The sequence below is a fragment of the Lipophrys pholis genome (assembly GCF_963383615.2).
Source record: "Lipophrys pholis genome assembly, chromosome: 15".
Classification (NCBI taxonomy): Eukaryota; Metazoa; Chordata; class Actinopteri; order Blenniiformes; family Blenniidae; genus Lipophrys; species Lipophrys pholis.
The window spans coordinates 20,537,493-20,552,016 of record NC_137642.1 but is presented as its reverse complement, the minus strand read 5'-3'; the positions used below and the strand labels follow the sequence as shown (position 1 = coordinate 20,552,016).

Below are 14,524 nucleotides of genomic sequence, written 5' to 3'. Positions count from 1 at the left end.
GACTTTGAAGTTAACTATGAGATCTTTATTGATTTTCCTGCTTGTCTCTGTTATCAGTAAAACACTCACTAAGCTCTATCTATGCACTTTGGGACCTTAAGCATTAATATCTGCCTCAGTGGCGGCCGAAGCGTTAGGGTGAGGGCTCCATAGGTTTGGTTAAGTATGTTGACTTTTGAAGCATGAATGCACATGTTGATATCTCACTTGATAAAAAAGAAAAAAAAGAAAAAGAAAGTGCATCCCCAGAGGGAACAACTTATCTCAGTAAGTGTTTTTTGTTGGGGAATTATTTAATTCAGATTCAAATTGGAGAAAATTATACTTCCTTTGGATTCATGTTCATTTTGAATTTTGGCTTGAAGTTTATTGAACTGCAGATGATCTTTCAGGTGAAGTCAATCTCAAGATCTGTTTTGAGGTAAACAGTAAGTAAAGCCGCATGATTCTGCAGCTAAAGGGAGGGATGGTGGCTTAGAACCCTTGGGCATCGGGAGGAGAATACATGACAGATGGGAATCTGAGGGATGGGAGCACAGAGGCAGAGCAAGTGGGTGCGAGCAGAGAGGTTTTGTAGGTATGTGTCTGTGTTGGTGTTTATAATAACCCTATCAAGCAATTTAACCGACTGTGGAGACTTTTTTTCTTCCAAATGAAAATGTTGCCAGTTGGATGAGACAATTACCTTCAAATAGAAATAAATCTGCAGGGCGTTTTTCTTGAATCAGGTTCATTTCGCCTGCAATACCGACTCCGTGCCATCACGTCGTCGTCAGAACAAGTCAAACTGTGCTGGAAACAAGTAATCTCGTCCCTGCTGGCAGTATTTCTTCAGTCACTGGAAGACGAGCGTTTCGAGTGAGTGCAAAGAAAACAGAAGCTGCAGCTCGTTCGGCAGGATATTTTTTTGAGGAGGGGGGGGGGGGGGCAGACTGGAAGTCTGAGCGTGAGTGCGTGCATGTGCTCAGTGTCTGAGTGACTGAGCACTCTGGACGCAGCGATGGTCTATTCCGCTCCGCTGCTGATCGATTACCGTGTCTGGACTCCGCCGAGGCAGACCGAGCCAGCCCTGCAGGAGAAAACTGAATCAGCCTGTTACCGAGATATGAAAAGAAAAATCGCAGGAACAGAGCGAACATGGCGACAAAGGCCACATCTTGTTATCCTCTCTAACGTCAAGTGAAAAATGGAGCAGATTGTAATCCATTAAAACTATCAGAACCAGCATTCATATATCTTCCTCTAAAATAAATGACACTTTTCAGTCAAACTTCCCGAGTGACCAGTTTGATTAAGAGCGCCCCCTGTTGGGCGCTGTACTAAAAAGTGTTTCAGATTTTCTTCTGCCTTACTCTTGACATTGACCCTTTTAATAAGGAGCAGGGTAATTTATATAGGGATATAGGAGTTTCTGAGGGGTGGGAGTAAATACGTTTTTTACTTCTTACTGCTCCTTTTCAATCATGCAAATGTAGATTGTGATTTTTTGTTTGTTTTCTTTGTGCCACTCGTGGGTGCTGTTATTTGTTTTTGTAATGACACCACACACACAGGCGCAGGCCTAATCAGACTTCTGCAGAACTTGTTAACAACCCATTCATGTGATACCTGTGAGTTCATTTGATTTATTTTGTGAATTCAGTCATTGGTTGGAGTCATGCTCAGCGTTGAATCTACACAAAACATTTCAAATGTGACAGTTTGGAAGTAGGATTGATGCATTTTAATCCATAACTTGAATTTAGCCTGGCTACACACACACACACAGTGGCCAGGCATTACTCATTGTTGAAGAATTATTTGAAATTGAATAGTGGAACGGAAAGAAGCTGTCACATCGAATTTCATTTTTCCACCTACAATTTGTCGAGTTTACTTCACCTCCCAGGAAGCAGAGAGAGTAGAGTGCAGCGCTGGGCTGTGAGTGACGAGTTGTGAAGGTGATGTCAAGTGTGTGTGTGTGTGTGTGTGTGTGTGTGTGTGTGTGTGTGTGTGTGTGTGTGTGTGTGTGTGTGTGTGGGTGTGGGTGTGTGTGTGTGTGTGTGTGTGTGTGTGCGCGTGCGTGCACGCGTCATCCTTCCAGCTACTGACAGTGAACCCAGAGCACCGATTCTCCGGCCTGTCTGACATGCAGACGTCTCCCTACCTCGCTGACGTCAACTGGGACGCCGTGTATGAAAAGAAGACCGAGGCTGGATTTGTTCCTAATGTAAGTATGAAGCCATCAGATCCACACACACACACACACACGCACACACACACATGCATACACACACATTTTATGATGCCCATAATGTCAGTGGGTGTCAGGAGATATCGGTCCTCACTATGTAGATCAAGCAAGCTGTTTTCTTGGTTACATACAGTAGAATCTGGGTATATGGCATTAATATTAATTTACACTTATTTCCTGCAGATCTATTCACCTAACTCTTCATTCATCATTTTAGATGACTTAATGATTTACATTAAGATCTTAACTTTACCAACTAATAATATAACCATCAGCTAATGTAACTTCAAGATATTCTAATCCTTACAACATGTGTCCACCCAAAAATGCGATGATCCTCCTTATGTAGACTTAGGTCCCGTTTACGTGACAGCATTTCAATTGAAAACGCAACGTTTTTAGTATTTTTGTTACAGAAAAGTTTTGAAAAACATGTCCGTTTGCAGAGAAATGGCAGAAACACTAAGAACGATGTCGTTGGCATGCCAGCCCACGAGTTGAAGCTGTTTTTGTGATGAAAACACACACACACATGCGTGCAGAGAACACTACGCTATAAACATTAACAATGGCGAGTACACGGACATTCGTAAGGACAAAGCAGGATTGCTATTACAGGTGACTCTCAAAGATAAAACTCCCAAGTCCCGGGGGATTATGGACTGGGAGTGTCCATCGACTCGCATAAGTGCCAAAGAACTATTTAATATAGTCTTTGTGCGTATGTGCAGTGGTCGCATTTCAAAAAAGTTGCTCTTTCCCCTGTGTAGACACAGACAGATTCAGAGCATTTTCAAAATGTTTCACATTGAGAGCCGTTTTCCAAAAATTGCATTTTCAGTGGCTCCAAGCCCCAGTGTCATGCAAAAGGACAGTCAAAATGCAACAAAATGTTTGTGTTTTCACTTGAAAACGTTGACGTGTAAACAGCTTATGAGACACGTCCTCAGGATGTGCTGTAACTGATTATGGTCCTCACAAAGTAGACAAAACAAACACACCCACACATTTAATGACACAAGAACAAAAGTCCCCACAATGTCGAAGTGTGTCAACAGACGTTGATCCTCTCAATATAGGTAAAAAAAAAATAAAAAAAATTATGGTTTCATCAATTCTGGGAACATTGCATTAACTTCCTGCTGACTTATTCTACTTACCACTCCTAAGATCTCACACTAATCTCCTGACTACTGTGACTACTTGAGCGAGCTTATCGTAAACAGTTTATAGTCTTTTTAACCAAAAGTGTGATGATTTTCTACATGTTGTCTTGATTTTTATCCACATTTGAGAAACCATGATGTGTTTTACCTGATTTGGATCCTCACAAAGTATATAAAATACACACACATTTAACACATCTATGCCCACCCAATGAACATTTAAAAGCACACACAAGCTCTCCCTCATGTTTGCAGATCGTAATGATCATGTGTGGCTACCTAATCAACTGAATACAGCTGCTTTCCTCCACCTCACTGCAGCGTGTGTGTGTGTGTGTGTGTTTGTCCTTCTAATTATCTCAGACGTTTCTCCCTCCTGCAGAAAGGTCGGCTCCATTGCGACCCCACCTTTGAGCTGGAGGAGATGATCCTGGAGTCACGTCCTCTCCACAAGAAGAAGAAGAGGCTGGCCAAGAACCGCTCTCGAGACAACAGCAAGGATTCACAGTCGGTGAGCGACTTCGACTGGCGCACAGTCCAACAAATCCTCCCTCTCACACTGTGGACAGACTCAGCTTTTAGAGTTGTTAGCTGTTCCATCAGAAGCCCGTTTTGATTCCTGTTTGAGTAGGAGATATTCAACAAGGCTAAAATGCAAAAGACTCATCTCACATTAATGATATTAACACCCCTGAGACCCTAATATTATTCCTTTACGCATGTAAATGAGTAAGTTTCAAATGTTGTGTATCCCTATGCATACTCCCATGCATCTTTTACATTGATGCGACTGTTAAGCCATTCATCCAATTTATTTTAAGATATTGTTATAGAGAAGAACGGTCCTACCAACTGTTTTTTGTAGCTTCTTTGTATTCTCATTGTATTCACGCACACATACAAACAGCCTTGAAGAGATCGGACATTTCTTTAGTCTTATTTGGTTTCTTTTGCTGGTTGCACATGAGCTCTGCTGTTCAACACTGCCTCCACAGGTCATGACTGGTACTAGTCTGTTTGCTATTACACGATAATGAAGACCGAACCTGAACAGAAGGTTTTGTCCATAACAGGTGGCGGTGTCAAGCCAGTCCAGTGCCAGATTATCCTTTGTTTTGCTGTCAGAGTTTTAAAATGTTGTGTACATTAATGAAGTCCTAAGGTCTGTCCAGATTGTTTTTAGAATATCACTGGAACTAAAGACTGAACTCATGTGACTGACTCATTATGTGAAAGCTGTTGTTGAGAAAAGAAATACAGAAAGTGTTCCGCAAGGGCCGATTGTTGCACGCAGGCAAATTTCTAACATAATCTCTGAGAAAATGGAGCCACGATGACAGCTGCGGTTCCGGATGACGACATGAGTGACTGCTAACATGCAGATATTCATCTTGACTGAGCAGGAACATTCATATAACTTGATTGAAAACCCTTGTTCATAGTAGATTGATGTCTTGTGACTGCAATAAGCCCTTTGGGGATTCTGACATAATAAATGCATTACATGCATGTATTGTGTTTAGAGACCTACTGGTATGTCGCTCACATGTTTGAATGCTAATTTCCCACTATGCATTGGTTTCTCTTGATTCAGCATAGTGGCAGTGAAAAAAATGACTATTTTGGAATTTCTTTGGGAGTCTACTACTTTCCACACATTTTTCCCCATTGCATACAATTTCATTTATTTCAATTAAATGTTTTTAAAGCCATACAATATATTTAAGCTTTAAAATGTTGAGAACCATATATATATATATATATATATATAGTATGCAGTATTATTAAATTTATGAAATATTGAAATTTCATAGTAATCTGAGCTGCTTCACCTTTTTACACATAGACACATGACATTTGCTGTAATCAGGTACTATAAAGGTGAACATCCAATAACTTTGTAGCTTCACGAGCTTCAAATACAATTTTATCTAAAGTGTAAAACTATCTGACAAAACCATGGACTTTGCGATAATAATCCTAATTTTCTGAGATGTGTCTGTACCTATGTTAAGACTCCTGTCCACATGAGTCAAAACTATCTTTTTTCTCCCCGTTGTTCTTTAAAAAAAAATCCATCCACACGTCACCACGGCTCAAAATGTAGTTTAGGTGGCGCTGCAACTCTGCCACAGAAATACACCAAAAAGGCAGAAGAAGACACAGAGACCACTCCTGCTCATCCTCGCATTCAAGAAATCCAACATATCGTCTTATTAACTTCCCTTTCTTAACAATACACAGTGAAATCAAGCAGGGGCTCCTTTAGGGGATTATGTTGTCATTGCTGCAGTGATTCCAATGCAACTTCGCTGATGTTGACCCCTGTCTGCCCACTCTGGAGGCCTCTTCCAGCCCGCGGCCCGGGGAAGATGCCTGTCCTATTGTGATGTGTCTGACCACTGTGAACTGTAAAACATGAAGGAACTGATAAGGAAAAGATGAGCTACCACCCCTCTTACAAACTAAAGAATGCCTCACCTCTCATAATTCCATAGGACAGATAAAAAGCTTCCTCTCCTCAGCATTAAAAGTTTGGATATGAAGGTGCAATTCAAGATGCATCTGTTAAAAAGCCTTTTTTCACTTTGATGCATTGAACAACCCAACTTCGGGCTATTCTCCCCCCCTCATGATGAAATGCCACAGTTAGCAAATTATCCAGCAGATTAGTGTGATTCTCAGTATGAATGCGCTAAAAGCAGGAGTGATGGTGTGTATAGTAAAGAGCTGTGGCTGGTGGGGGGATAACAATGCAGCTCAGGTTTACCTTGGTCTCTGCTCTGTCAGCTCCTGTCAAAACTGCATATTTTTAGATTGGCTTGGAGCCAAATCCCACAATCCCTTTTTTTTTTCTCCTCTCCCCTCAGCTGTTGAGAATTACCTCTATTCTCGGCTCGGCAGACAAAATGAATAACTCTGTGGTCTGCTGCTGACAAAAATCAGACTCTTACTGTACAAGCGTGCTAGCTGCAGGCATCTTGCATATGATTTGCTTACTTTATGTTTTGTTTAGTTTTTTTATCATAAGAATTCCCTTATCGGCAATAATCGCTCCCCCGGTTGAGTATATCACACATTCTGCAACTGCTCAGTACAATTGACTGCACTGCCTAAACTGGTTTCCATAGGTTAATAAGTACTAAGTGGAAACAGAAGTATGAATAAAAAATTTACAGTCGCACATATTAATGCCAAACAATGTATTTTTAAGTGTCATTACCTTATATTTCTCAAAGTGGATTTATCCAGAGACATGTTCGAACCAGCAGCTAACAGTATAGCTGCACAACTGTCAGCTGTGCTCTGCGATTGTGATGAACATTAACACTTACGCAGATGACGGTATTGTTTTTGTGCCTTTAGATCTGGTCTTCCAATAACAGCACGCTCTTTTTTCGTCAATAATGAGTCCCACTTTTCTGTCATAGCCAAAATTTGAATTAGCAGAGCATGAACACCAGCCAGCCAATGGACACATAAATTCATTACATCTCTGTCACTCTTTGGTGTCGGATGATGACAATGAATTTAAAACATATCGAGCAGTTCTGCCTGGTGGTGAATTCATAAGTTGAAATGTTGCGACTTTAGAGTAGGCTTGATATGCCTTAACACAGACCATCCCTCAGGGTCATTTTTAGGAAGTTCCTGAGAAATCGGAGCACAAGTGACTCAACACGGTTCGTAAACGCTCGTCTGTAGCAGTCACCACAAACTATCTTGCTTTCATTCGCCGAGGTAGTTTGCTCGCTCCAGAACAATTTGGTGGATTGCAATGTTGCTTGAATCATTCCAGAGCTCATTTGGAAGCAGAATACGGAGCTGGTTGATCTCGTAAAGCAAGTGGGACTTTACGAACGGGTAATTTTCAAGTTTTCCAATCTACATGAAATCATTTTTAAGAAGCTCCTAAAACACTGGTTTCCCATTACTGAGCGTCAGCTTGGCCTACCGTTTCCATTATTGTTCCTAAGCTGAGCTAAGTATCAAAAGCAGCTATAGGATGGATGACTACTTTATACTTTAGTACTTTATTATTATCAAAACGGCTAAAAAATTCAATGGTGTAAAAAAATAGCAACTTTAATGCTTCTATGGATATATGGATGGGTGGATGGATGGATGGATGGATGGATGGATTATCCAAATGTCTAAAACAGTGACATGGTGTAAAAAGGTAGCAGTTAAAAACTTCCTCTTTATCTGCCTGTCCGTTGAGGTTGATACCTCATGACTACATTATCATCCACCGCAAACTACAACCTCACAACTTTCAGATCGTACAAGCGTACCCGAATAAGTGACCGGAGGGAGTGTGCAAATTGGGCTTTTAAGAAGGATTAGCGGCGGCTGGTTGAGGAGATTACTCGTCGGTTTTTGCTTCATAACTCTGTGTTCGCGATCCTCATTAGGATTTTTAGGAAGTGGATGGGCTATTTGTCTCAAGGATTAATTATTTAATCAAGATAATGATTAACAGATTAGGCAATTATTAGAATATCAGTGCTGATAATTTTGCTTCAGTGAGAAGAATTGATTATGTTATCATTATTGTTGGCTTAGAGCAGATAAAATGATTAAGGTAAAACAAGGGTTTCGGAGGCACGGTTGAGTAGCAACATGAAATATCCCCTTTGTTTGATAATGTAATTAATGCACGATAAAGGCTGAGCTCCTGATCCATTTGAGAAGACATCAGACTGTCTGCAGGAGTGGAGTCTCTTTGTCTCATCTGCCTCGGCCTCACGTTTGATTGAGACATTATTTACCGCAGACGGGAGATTTCCTCTCTGATGGGAACAGGCCGGCTCTCATAAATACAGACAGTCATCATGACATCAGTGTTATTAACGTCAGCCGGTGTGTGTGTGCGCGTGTCACGTGTCGCCGCGGCTTATCAGCGCGTGCAAAACGCCACACACCTCCAACAATAGCCAGGTTTGACACGTTTGTGTGTGTGTGTGTGTTTGTGTGTGCTTGGCTTGTGTGTGCTCGTACTGCGTTATTACAGAGATTATTAAATTATGAAGCCTCCAGTGCTGTTGTCATGCCCCCGAGTGCTTTCGGAAATATGAGCTTCTATTTTTGTCTCGGGCCAAACATCCAATTTGAGGAGGGCTCACAAACAATTCATGACTTGTTTAAAAAGAGCAGCGAAGAGGAAGAAAGGAAAAGAAACAGCCATTTCCACCTCGGAGGTCACGGGCTGACTGATCGAAGCTGACGTTGCGTATTTTCTGAGGTTCCTGATGATGATGACGAGGCTGATGTGTGGCATGGTGATGATGACGATGACGATGTTTTGTGTGCTGATTGCCTGCAGGAGAATGACTACCTACAGGAGTGCCTTGAAGTGGTGCAGCAGGAGTTCATGATCTTCAACCGGGAGAGGTAAGACGGCACGGGAGCAGCAGACCAGCTATAACGTGGGCTAAAAGCAGAGTTTCCTCTTCCCTCATCCTCCGGTTGCTCTGCAACGCAGCCGGGAACCCTCGTCCCTTTTAGCACAAAAATATGATTATTTTTGTGCTTCACCTCATTTAACCTAAAAGAAATGGACTCAGTGTAACGTCTCTTTTCCCTGAGCCGACTGAGGCTCCATTCACACTGCAGGCTCAAATCAACTATTTATTATAATGAAAAATAGTGAAAACAAACTTAACAACTTCTATCTGATATATTTTACAATTCAGCCTCAGTTTGAAAATGAATGCCACATTTCATCCAGCTATTACATATATGAAGCGAGACAGTGTCACAATTCTGCACCACAAGACATAGAGCTATATAAAAGACAGTGTCAAACGGAAACGCTGTGGGACAAAATAAGCCTGCAAGAGGCTCCAAACCACCAAGCAAATCGTAAAAATCTCAAAGACTGATTTTTTTTAAATTTTTAGCAAATTTCTTAAGAGTAGTGGACATCACACAACACAACGAAAATGACAAAGAAAAACTTTAAAGTTTACACTGAAAAGTTCTTATGGCATTATTTGACCGGTCCAGCCTTCTCAAGATGAACTTGGGTTGTATGTGGCTCCTGAAATAAAATGTGTTTGACACCCCGGTGCTAAACATATACATAGACATATATAAATAGACAATCCTTCCATTCATCGTCTTTCCTAGTATGAGTATGTATAGATTTCAAGCTGAATCTTAAAAGGTGTTTTCAAGGGTTCAAAGGTTGAGAAGCTGTTATGTTACTCTGAATTAGTGGGAAGTAAGAATCTTGAGAATTCACACGCAGTGGTATTTGGTTTAATCACCAATCAAGTACTATTTGTCTCGGTTACTTTTTGGAAAAAGCGTTGACTACCCCGTGGGGTTTGTTTGAAACCCGTCTGATCACCTGCCTCTGCCTGTTACGATCACTGTCACGCGCCATCGCAGAGCTATCGCTGTTTTTCTCCCAGCTGTCGAAAAACAAACTGGGAACTCCACTTTTCATCCCAGCAAGCACAAGACTTAATGGGACGATGGCACGAAAATAAATCTCCGTCTCTTTTAGAATAAACAAAACGCACTTCAAAGGCTGCTTGAAGAAAGCCCTCGCTGTCACCTGAGCTTAAGCCGTGAAGCTGACGCCGGAAAGACCCCCGAAGCGCCGCCGCCGCCGCCGAGCAATGAACACTGAGGGAACACCGTCAAGAGATGAGCGAAGCTAAAAACTCTCCGGGTGAAGAGGCAACAGCAAATACTAATGTCAGCCCGCCGTAATACAGAAGCAGAGAGCGTGCAGTGTACTTTCGCTGATGGAGGAAAGCATCGGTCTAACGGCTCTTTCTAGCACTTCATATTTCTAACCTGTGACAGTCGGGCCTCTTCAATGAAATGGCTTGTTTATGCAAATCAGACATGACAGAAGGCTTTTTAAGACCCTACAGAGCCCCGGCTAAATGAGATGCATCTAATCTTTTGCGTTTGTCAGTGGAATATGCACGGCTCATCACAAGTATCGGCTATGAAGCTGTAAATCAGAGCGGGTCTTCTCTGCAATGCAAAGGGAGGGACATCGGCTCAGTGCTGCTCTAAATTATTGCCTCATTTATTATTGACCAGGTCCTGCCATTGCAGTGTTACTGAAATCCTTCTCCATGGCAAATGTCTTATTATGTCCCATTGCTTTAATTAATGACAATCGACTTCTATTTATAAAGGACATGATGTGTGGAGTTATGCACAGCGGGGACGAACGCTGTTTAATACAGTGAAAGCCTCGCTTTACCTTCAAATACTGCATTCAATATGGTGCACGGAGGTTGACTTTATTGTATTAGAGTTTAGATGGCCAAATGTGCTCGTAAAGATGGAAAAAGCGAATGAAACTGGCACCGTGTCTACAAGGAGCTTGAATTGTCAGCCATGTTTCAAAATGGTTGGGACACTGAGTAAAATTTATAGGCGATAATGCTATGATTTTTATATTACGTAAGCCTTGTTCCTATTTCATATCTGTAAAGAAATATAACATCAATTAGTCTTCTGTAGCCACTTTAAAGAGATGCAACCAGTCAACAGGGTTGAAACATTAACTATTTGTTAAATGTGGCTTCAGAGATGTTGGACAAAATTTCAGGGGCGATAATAGAGAAAGATGATAATTGATGATTTACTTAATCAGAATTGTGGATAAGGTGCAGATTTTAACCGAACATCTTATCTTACCTCTTTACAAAGGAAGATGTCAACAATTATCACCTTCCTTTCTTGGACTGTGATGTACACGTTGGAAAAACAAGAGTCTTCACATTGATGTGAACAGGAAACTCACACATATGGAACAACACCTGCTCTTTTACGTTTATGTTGCAGCCGTTGCAACATAAACGGGAAGTTATGAGAAACATAGAGCTGATGGCTTGCAAAAATCTGAGGGAAGGACTAGAAACTTCCTGGTTCCCGAGCTGGATTTGATGAGAATAGCATGCTGCAGGAGGAGAAACAACACGGTGGGTGAGGAGGGACGTGAAAACAAATGTAACAACATGGTAATTCCCTGTGGGCCGGCTGGATCTGGAAAAGCTAATCTTATATTTAACAAACATCACATCTTGATGTCTTTCAACTCCAGCAACACCCACAGACAGAATATGGCTCATCTTATTGCATGCTCTAATAAGCTTTATATCATGAGCTTTATATCAGCTGTCTATTTAGACCTCAAACAACATTTGCCCCTTTGAAGACAGCAATGTTCGCATTTTGGACAAAAACAGATTGTTTGAGAGAGAGATAGAAGAAGTCACCTCCTCTTAACACAGGAGCAAGTTTTTCACCACAATCTCTCCCCCGTGTACAACATTGTTCCTTCTTCTCTGCCAAAGAAATGATCCAATTATCCACTTTGAAGGGTCACAGTCGACCACAGCTGATCTCCTTTGAATCCCACGTGACTCATTTGATTCCACTGAAAATGATTAAATCACAATAGAATGTCAGCGAGCGACCTCAACATAGGAAGAAACCCCAGGCCATTTGCTTTTGAAAACTTGGGTGACAAACCCTAAGACTTTGAATATCCGAACGCCCCACCACTCAGTCTGACAAACCAGCTTAGTCAAGGGAACATCATGAACCGATGAATCCGCTTGGAGAAGAACGAGACATACGACCAAGTCCAGTTGAACCAATTGAGCTGCTGTGAGATCCGTCGTACCTGCAGGAATGAGAATATGGATAGAGTTAGCATCATTACTTTAATCTGATGGAACTACAGATTATGATTGAAGTGTTCTTTTGCATCTCACTCCAAAGCAAAGAAAGAAGACAGACTGGTTAAATGATGAGAGGAGAAAGGTGAATGAAAGGCTGGGAAGTCATGATCCGCAGTTAAATCACTCTTCTAATAAATGAAAGAAATTATAGAATGAAGAAACAGTGTGTACTTTCATTTACATGGAGTCTGTTCTCACATTTCTTGCAAAAAAAAGGGTTTAAAATAAAAAAAAGTTCACAAACTGACCAGCATGTTCTTGGATTGTGAGAAAAGACTCAAAAAAGAAAGGCCAATCTGACCTGGAACTTTATTTCTGCAAGTTACTGGATATTCAAAATGTAAATAATCAGCCTTTGTTGCCATTTATAAATTATATAATCTGGTAAAAAAAAATTATTAAACTGACCAAAATCACCCGTATTTCATCATGTCCACATACCAAATTCTTTAAAATGGACTAATCAATTACTGACTTGCCATAAAACAATTGCCTATACTCTATTGACGACCACTATCACCTAACAAATGTACTGTTTGCCCAAATCATTTCGTTTAAAAGGAACAGAAAAGAATTCACAAGCTACCAAGTGTGGCGTTTAATAAAGTTCATTATGACTTTAGTTTGTTCAAAAGTACTTTGTTGTAGAAACCTACTTGCCTGAAAAGAAGAAAACTAACCTTTGACATGCTTCCACGGTGATTATCTGAATCGTCGTCTGGTGGTGGTTGATGGCGTGACCTTTTACCAGCTGGTGTTACGGAAGCGTGGCTGATCTGTCACGTTTGACCGATTGGCCACGCCCCCTGCTGTCCGTCCGCTCCGTCAGGACGCTGCTCCAGGTGAAGAGGACCGCCACAACAGCTGATTATGGAGATGGTAGATATAAAAAAAAAAAAAGTGATGCTCGTAGATGATGAACAGGTATGAGGGAGCATACATGCTGTCCTACATCTGGAGCAGCATCCTGACGGAGCGGACGGACAGCAGGGGGCGTGGCCAATCGGTCAAGAACACGTCATACACCACCACCAGGTGACATTTCAGATGAAGACGGAAAAACACAGTTGATCAACAGGTAGGTTTGCAAAAACCTACTTGCATGAAAAGAAGAAAGGTAAATACCTTTAAACCTTTTATTTTGCATTTTTATTGTTATTTAATTGATTATTATTGCACTTTGTCTTCGCTCCAATTCATGCAACATCCCAACTTTTCTGAAACGGGATATCGTGTGATTAAAAGTCGTAGATTTGACAAACACTGTGTCTGTGTTGTAAGGATGTTTGTCCATCTGTCTCAGGTTGAAAAGGCGTCAGGACGAGGGTCAGTCGGAGGCCGGCGGCGACGACGCCAGCGGAGACGGAGACGGCGAAGCGGAAACGGGAGCCACCGACGAAGAAGCGACTGTGGCGGCACCAGAGCCGGATCCAGAGCCGGACCCGGAGCCAGAGTCCTCCTCCAAACTGAGCATGTGCGGATCGGTCTGCTCCTCCCCCGGAAGCTGCTAGCGACACCATCGCCCTCACAGTGATGATGGCAGGTCTCTCTCTCTCTCTCTCTCTCTCCTTCTCTCTCTCTCTCTCTCCTTCTCTCTCTCTCTCTCTCTCTGACCCGCTGCAGTGTTTGTGCCATGCCAATAAGATACGTTCACACCTCCGTCCTCCGTCGTCGCCTGCAGCGGAGGAAACGCACAGCAGAGCGACTTAAGACGCACAGCACGACCCAAAAACAGCTCCCACCAATCCCCGCCTCGTTTTTTTTCTTCCCTCGTTTCCTGTAGCATCCTTCTGGTAAGGCATGAATGAAGCAGAGAGTCCCTGCCTACTGTACCCCTCCACCCTAGAGTAAGCTCTAACTTCTATGCAATGTTACAGTATAGCATGAAATTTAAGGTATCCCTGACTAGGAGCCGTCGTCGGTACGCAGGAGAAAAAGAAAAAGCTCCACGAGCATGATGACATCCCCGGTAATAGCAGTACACAGTGTTGCGGGGGATAGTGGGGTTTTTTTTGGCGGAGGCGCCTCCCTTTTCTCCCTCGTTTCCAAATCTGACGGGGGACAGCTGAATTATTCAACGTGCTGCGAAGGCACTCAGTTTGTGTTATTGCCTGTATCTTCGGTTCACTCTTCCGTTCAGCCTTTCTCATCTACCGCGTACCCCATCTCAGAAGAATAGCTCTCCATCCTGCTCCAACACCTTTCCTGAGCATATTTTACAGTCAGTGTTGAGGTTTTCCGCTTCTGACCGGCCATGATTGGTTTCGTATCTGCGTTAAAAGACGTGCCTGTCGATGATAATCAGTATTCGTCAATCACATAGTTGCCATGGATGCATTATAGGTCTCAACATCGGTCTTTAAATGTTAGCCACTTCCTCTTTTACCCAGTCGTTTTTTCTCCTT

At 42.1% G+C, this 14,524-nt stretch overlaps 1 protein-coding gene across 1 annotated transcript in view; it reads left to right on the top strand.

Annotated features, from left to right (window-relative positions):
• stk32c (serine/threonine kinase 32C) overlaps positions 1-13,896 on the top strand; it is a 101,003-nt gene extending 87,107 nt beyond the window's left edge. Inside the window, exons 9-12 of the mRNA XM_080481058.1 lie at positions 2,084-2,209; positions 3,782-3,910; positions 8,726-8,793; positions 13,423-13,896. Coding sequence (XP_080337184.1) covers positions 2,084-2,209; positions 3,782-3,910; positions 8,726-8,793; positions 13,423-13,630 — 531 coding nt within the window. The 3' untranslated portion in view covers positions 13,631-13,896. The remainder of the gene's footprint in view (positions 1-2,083; positions 2,210-3,781; positions 3,911-8,725; positions 8,794-13,422) is intronic.
• Positions 13,897-14,524: the final 628 nt, after the last annotated feature.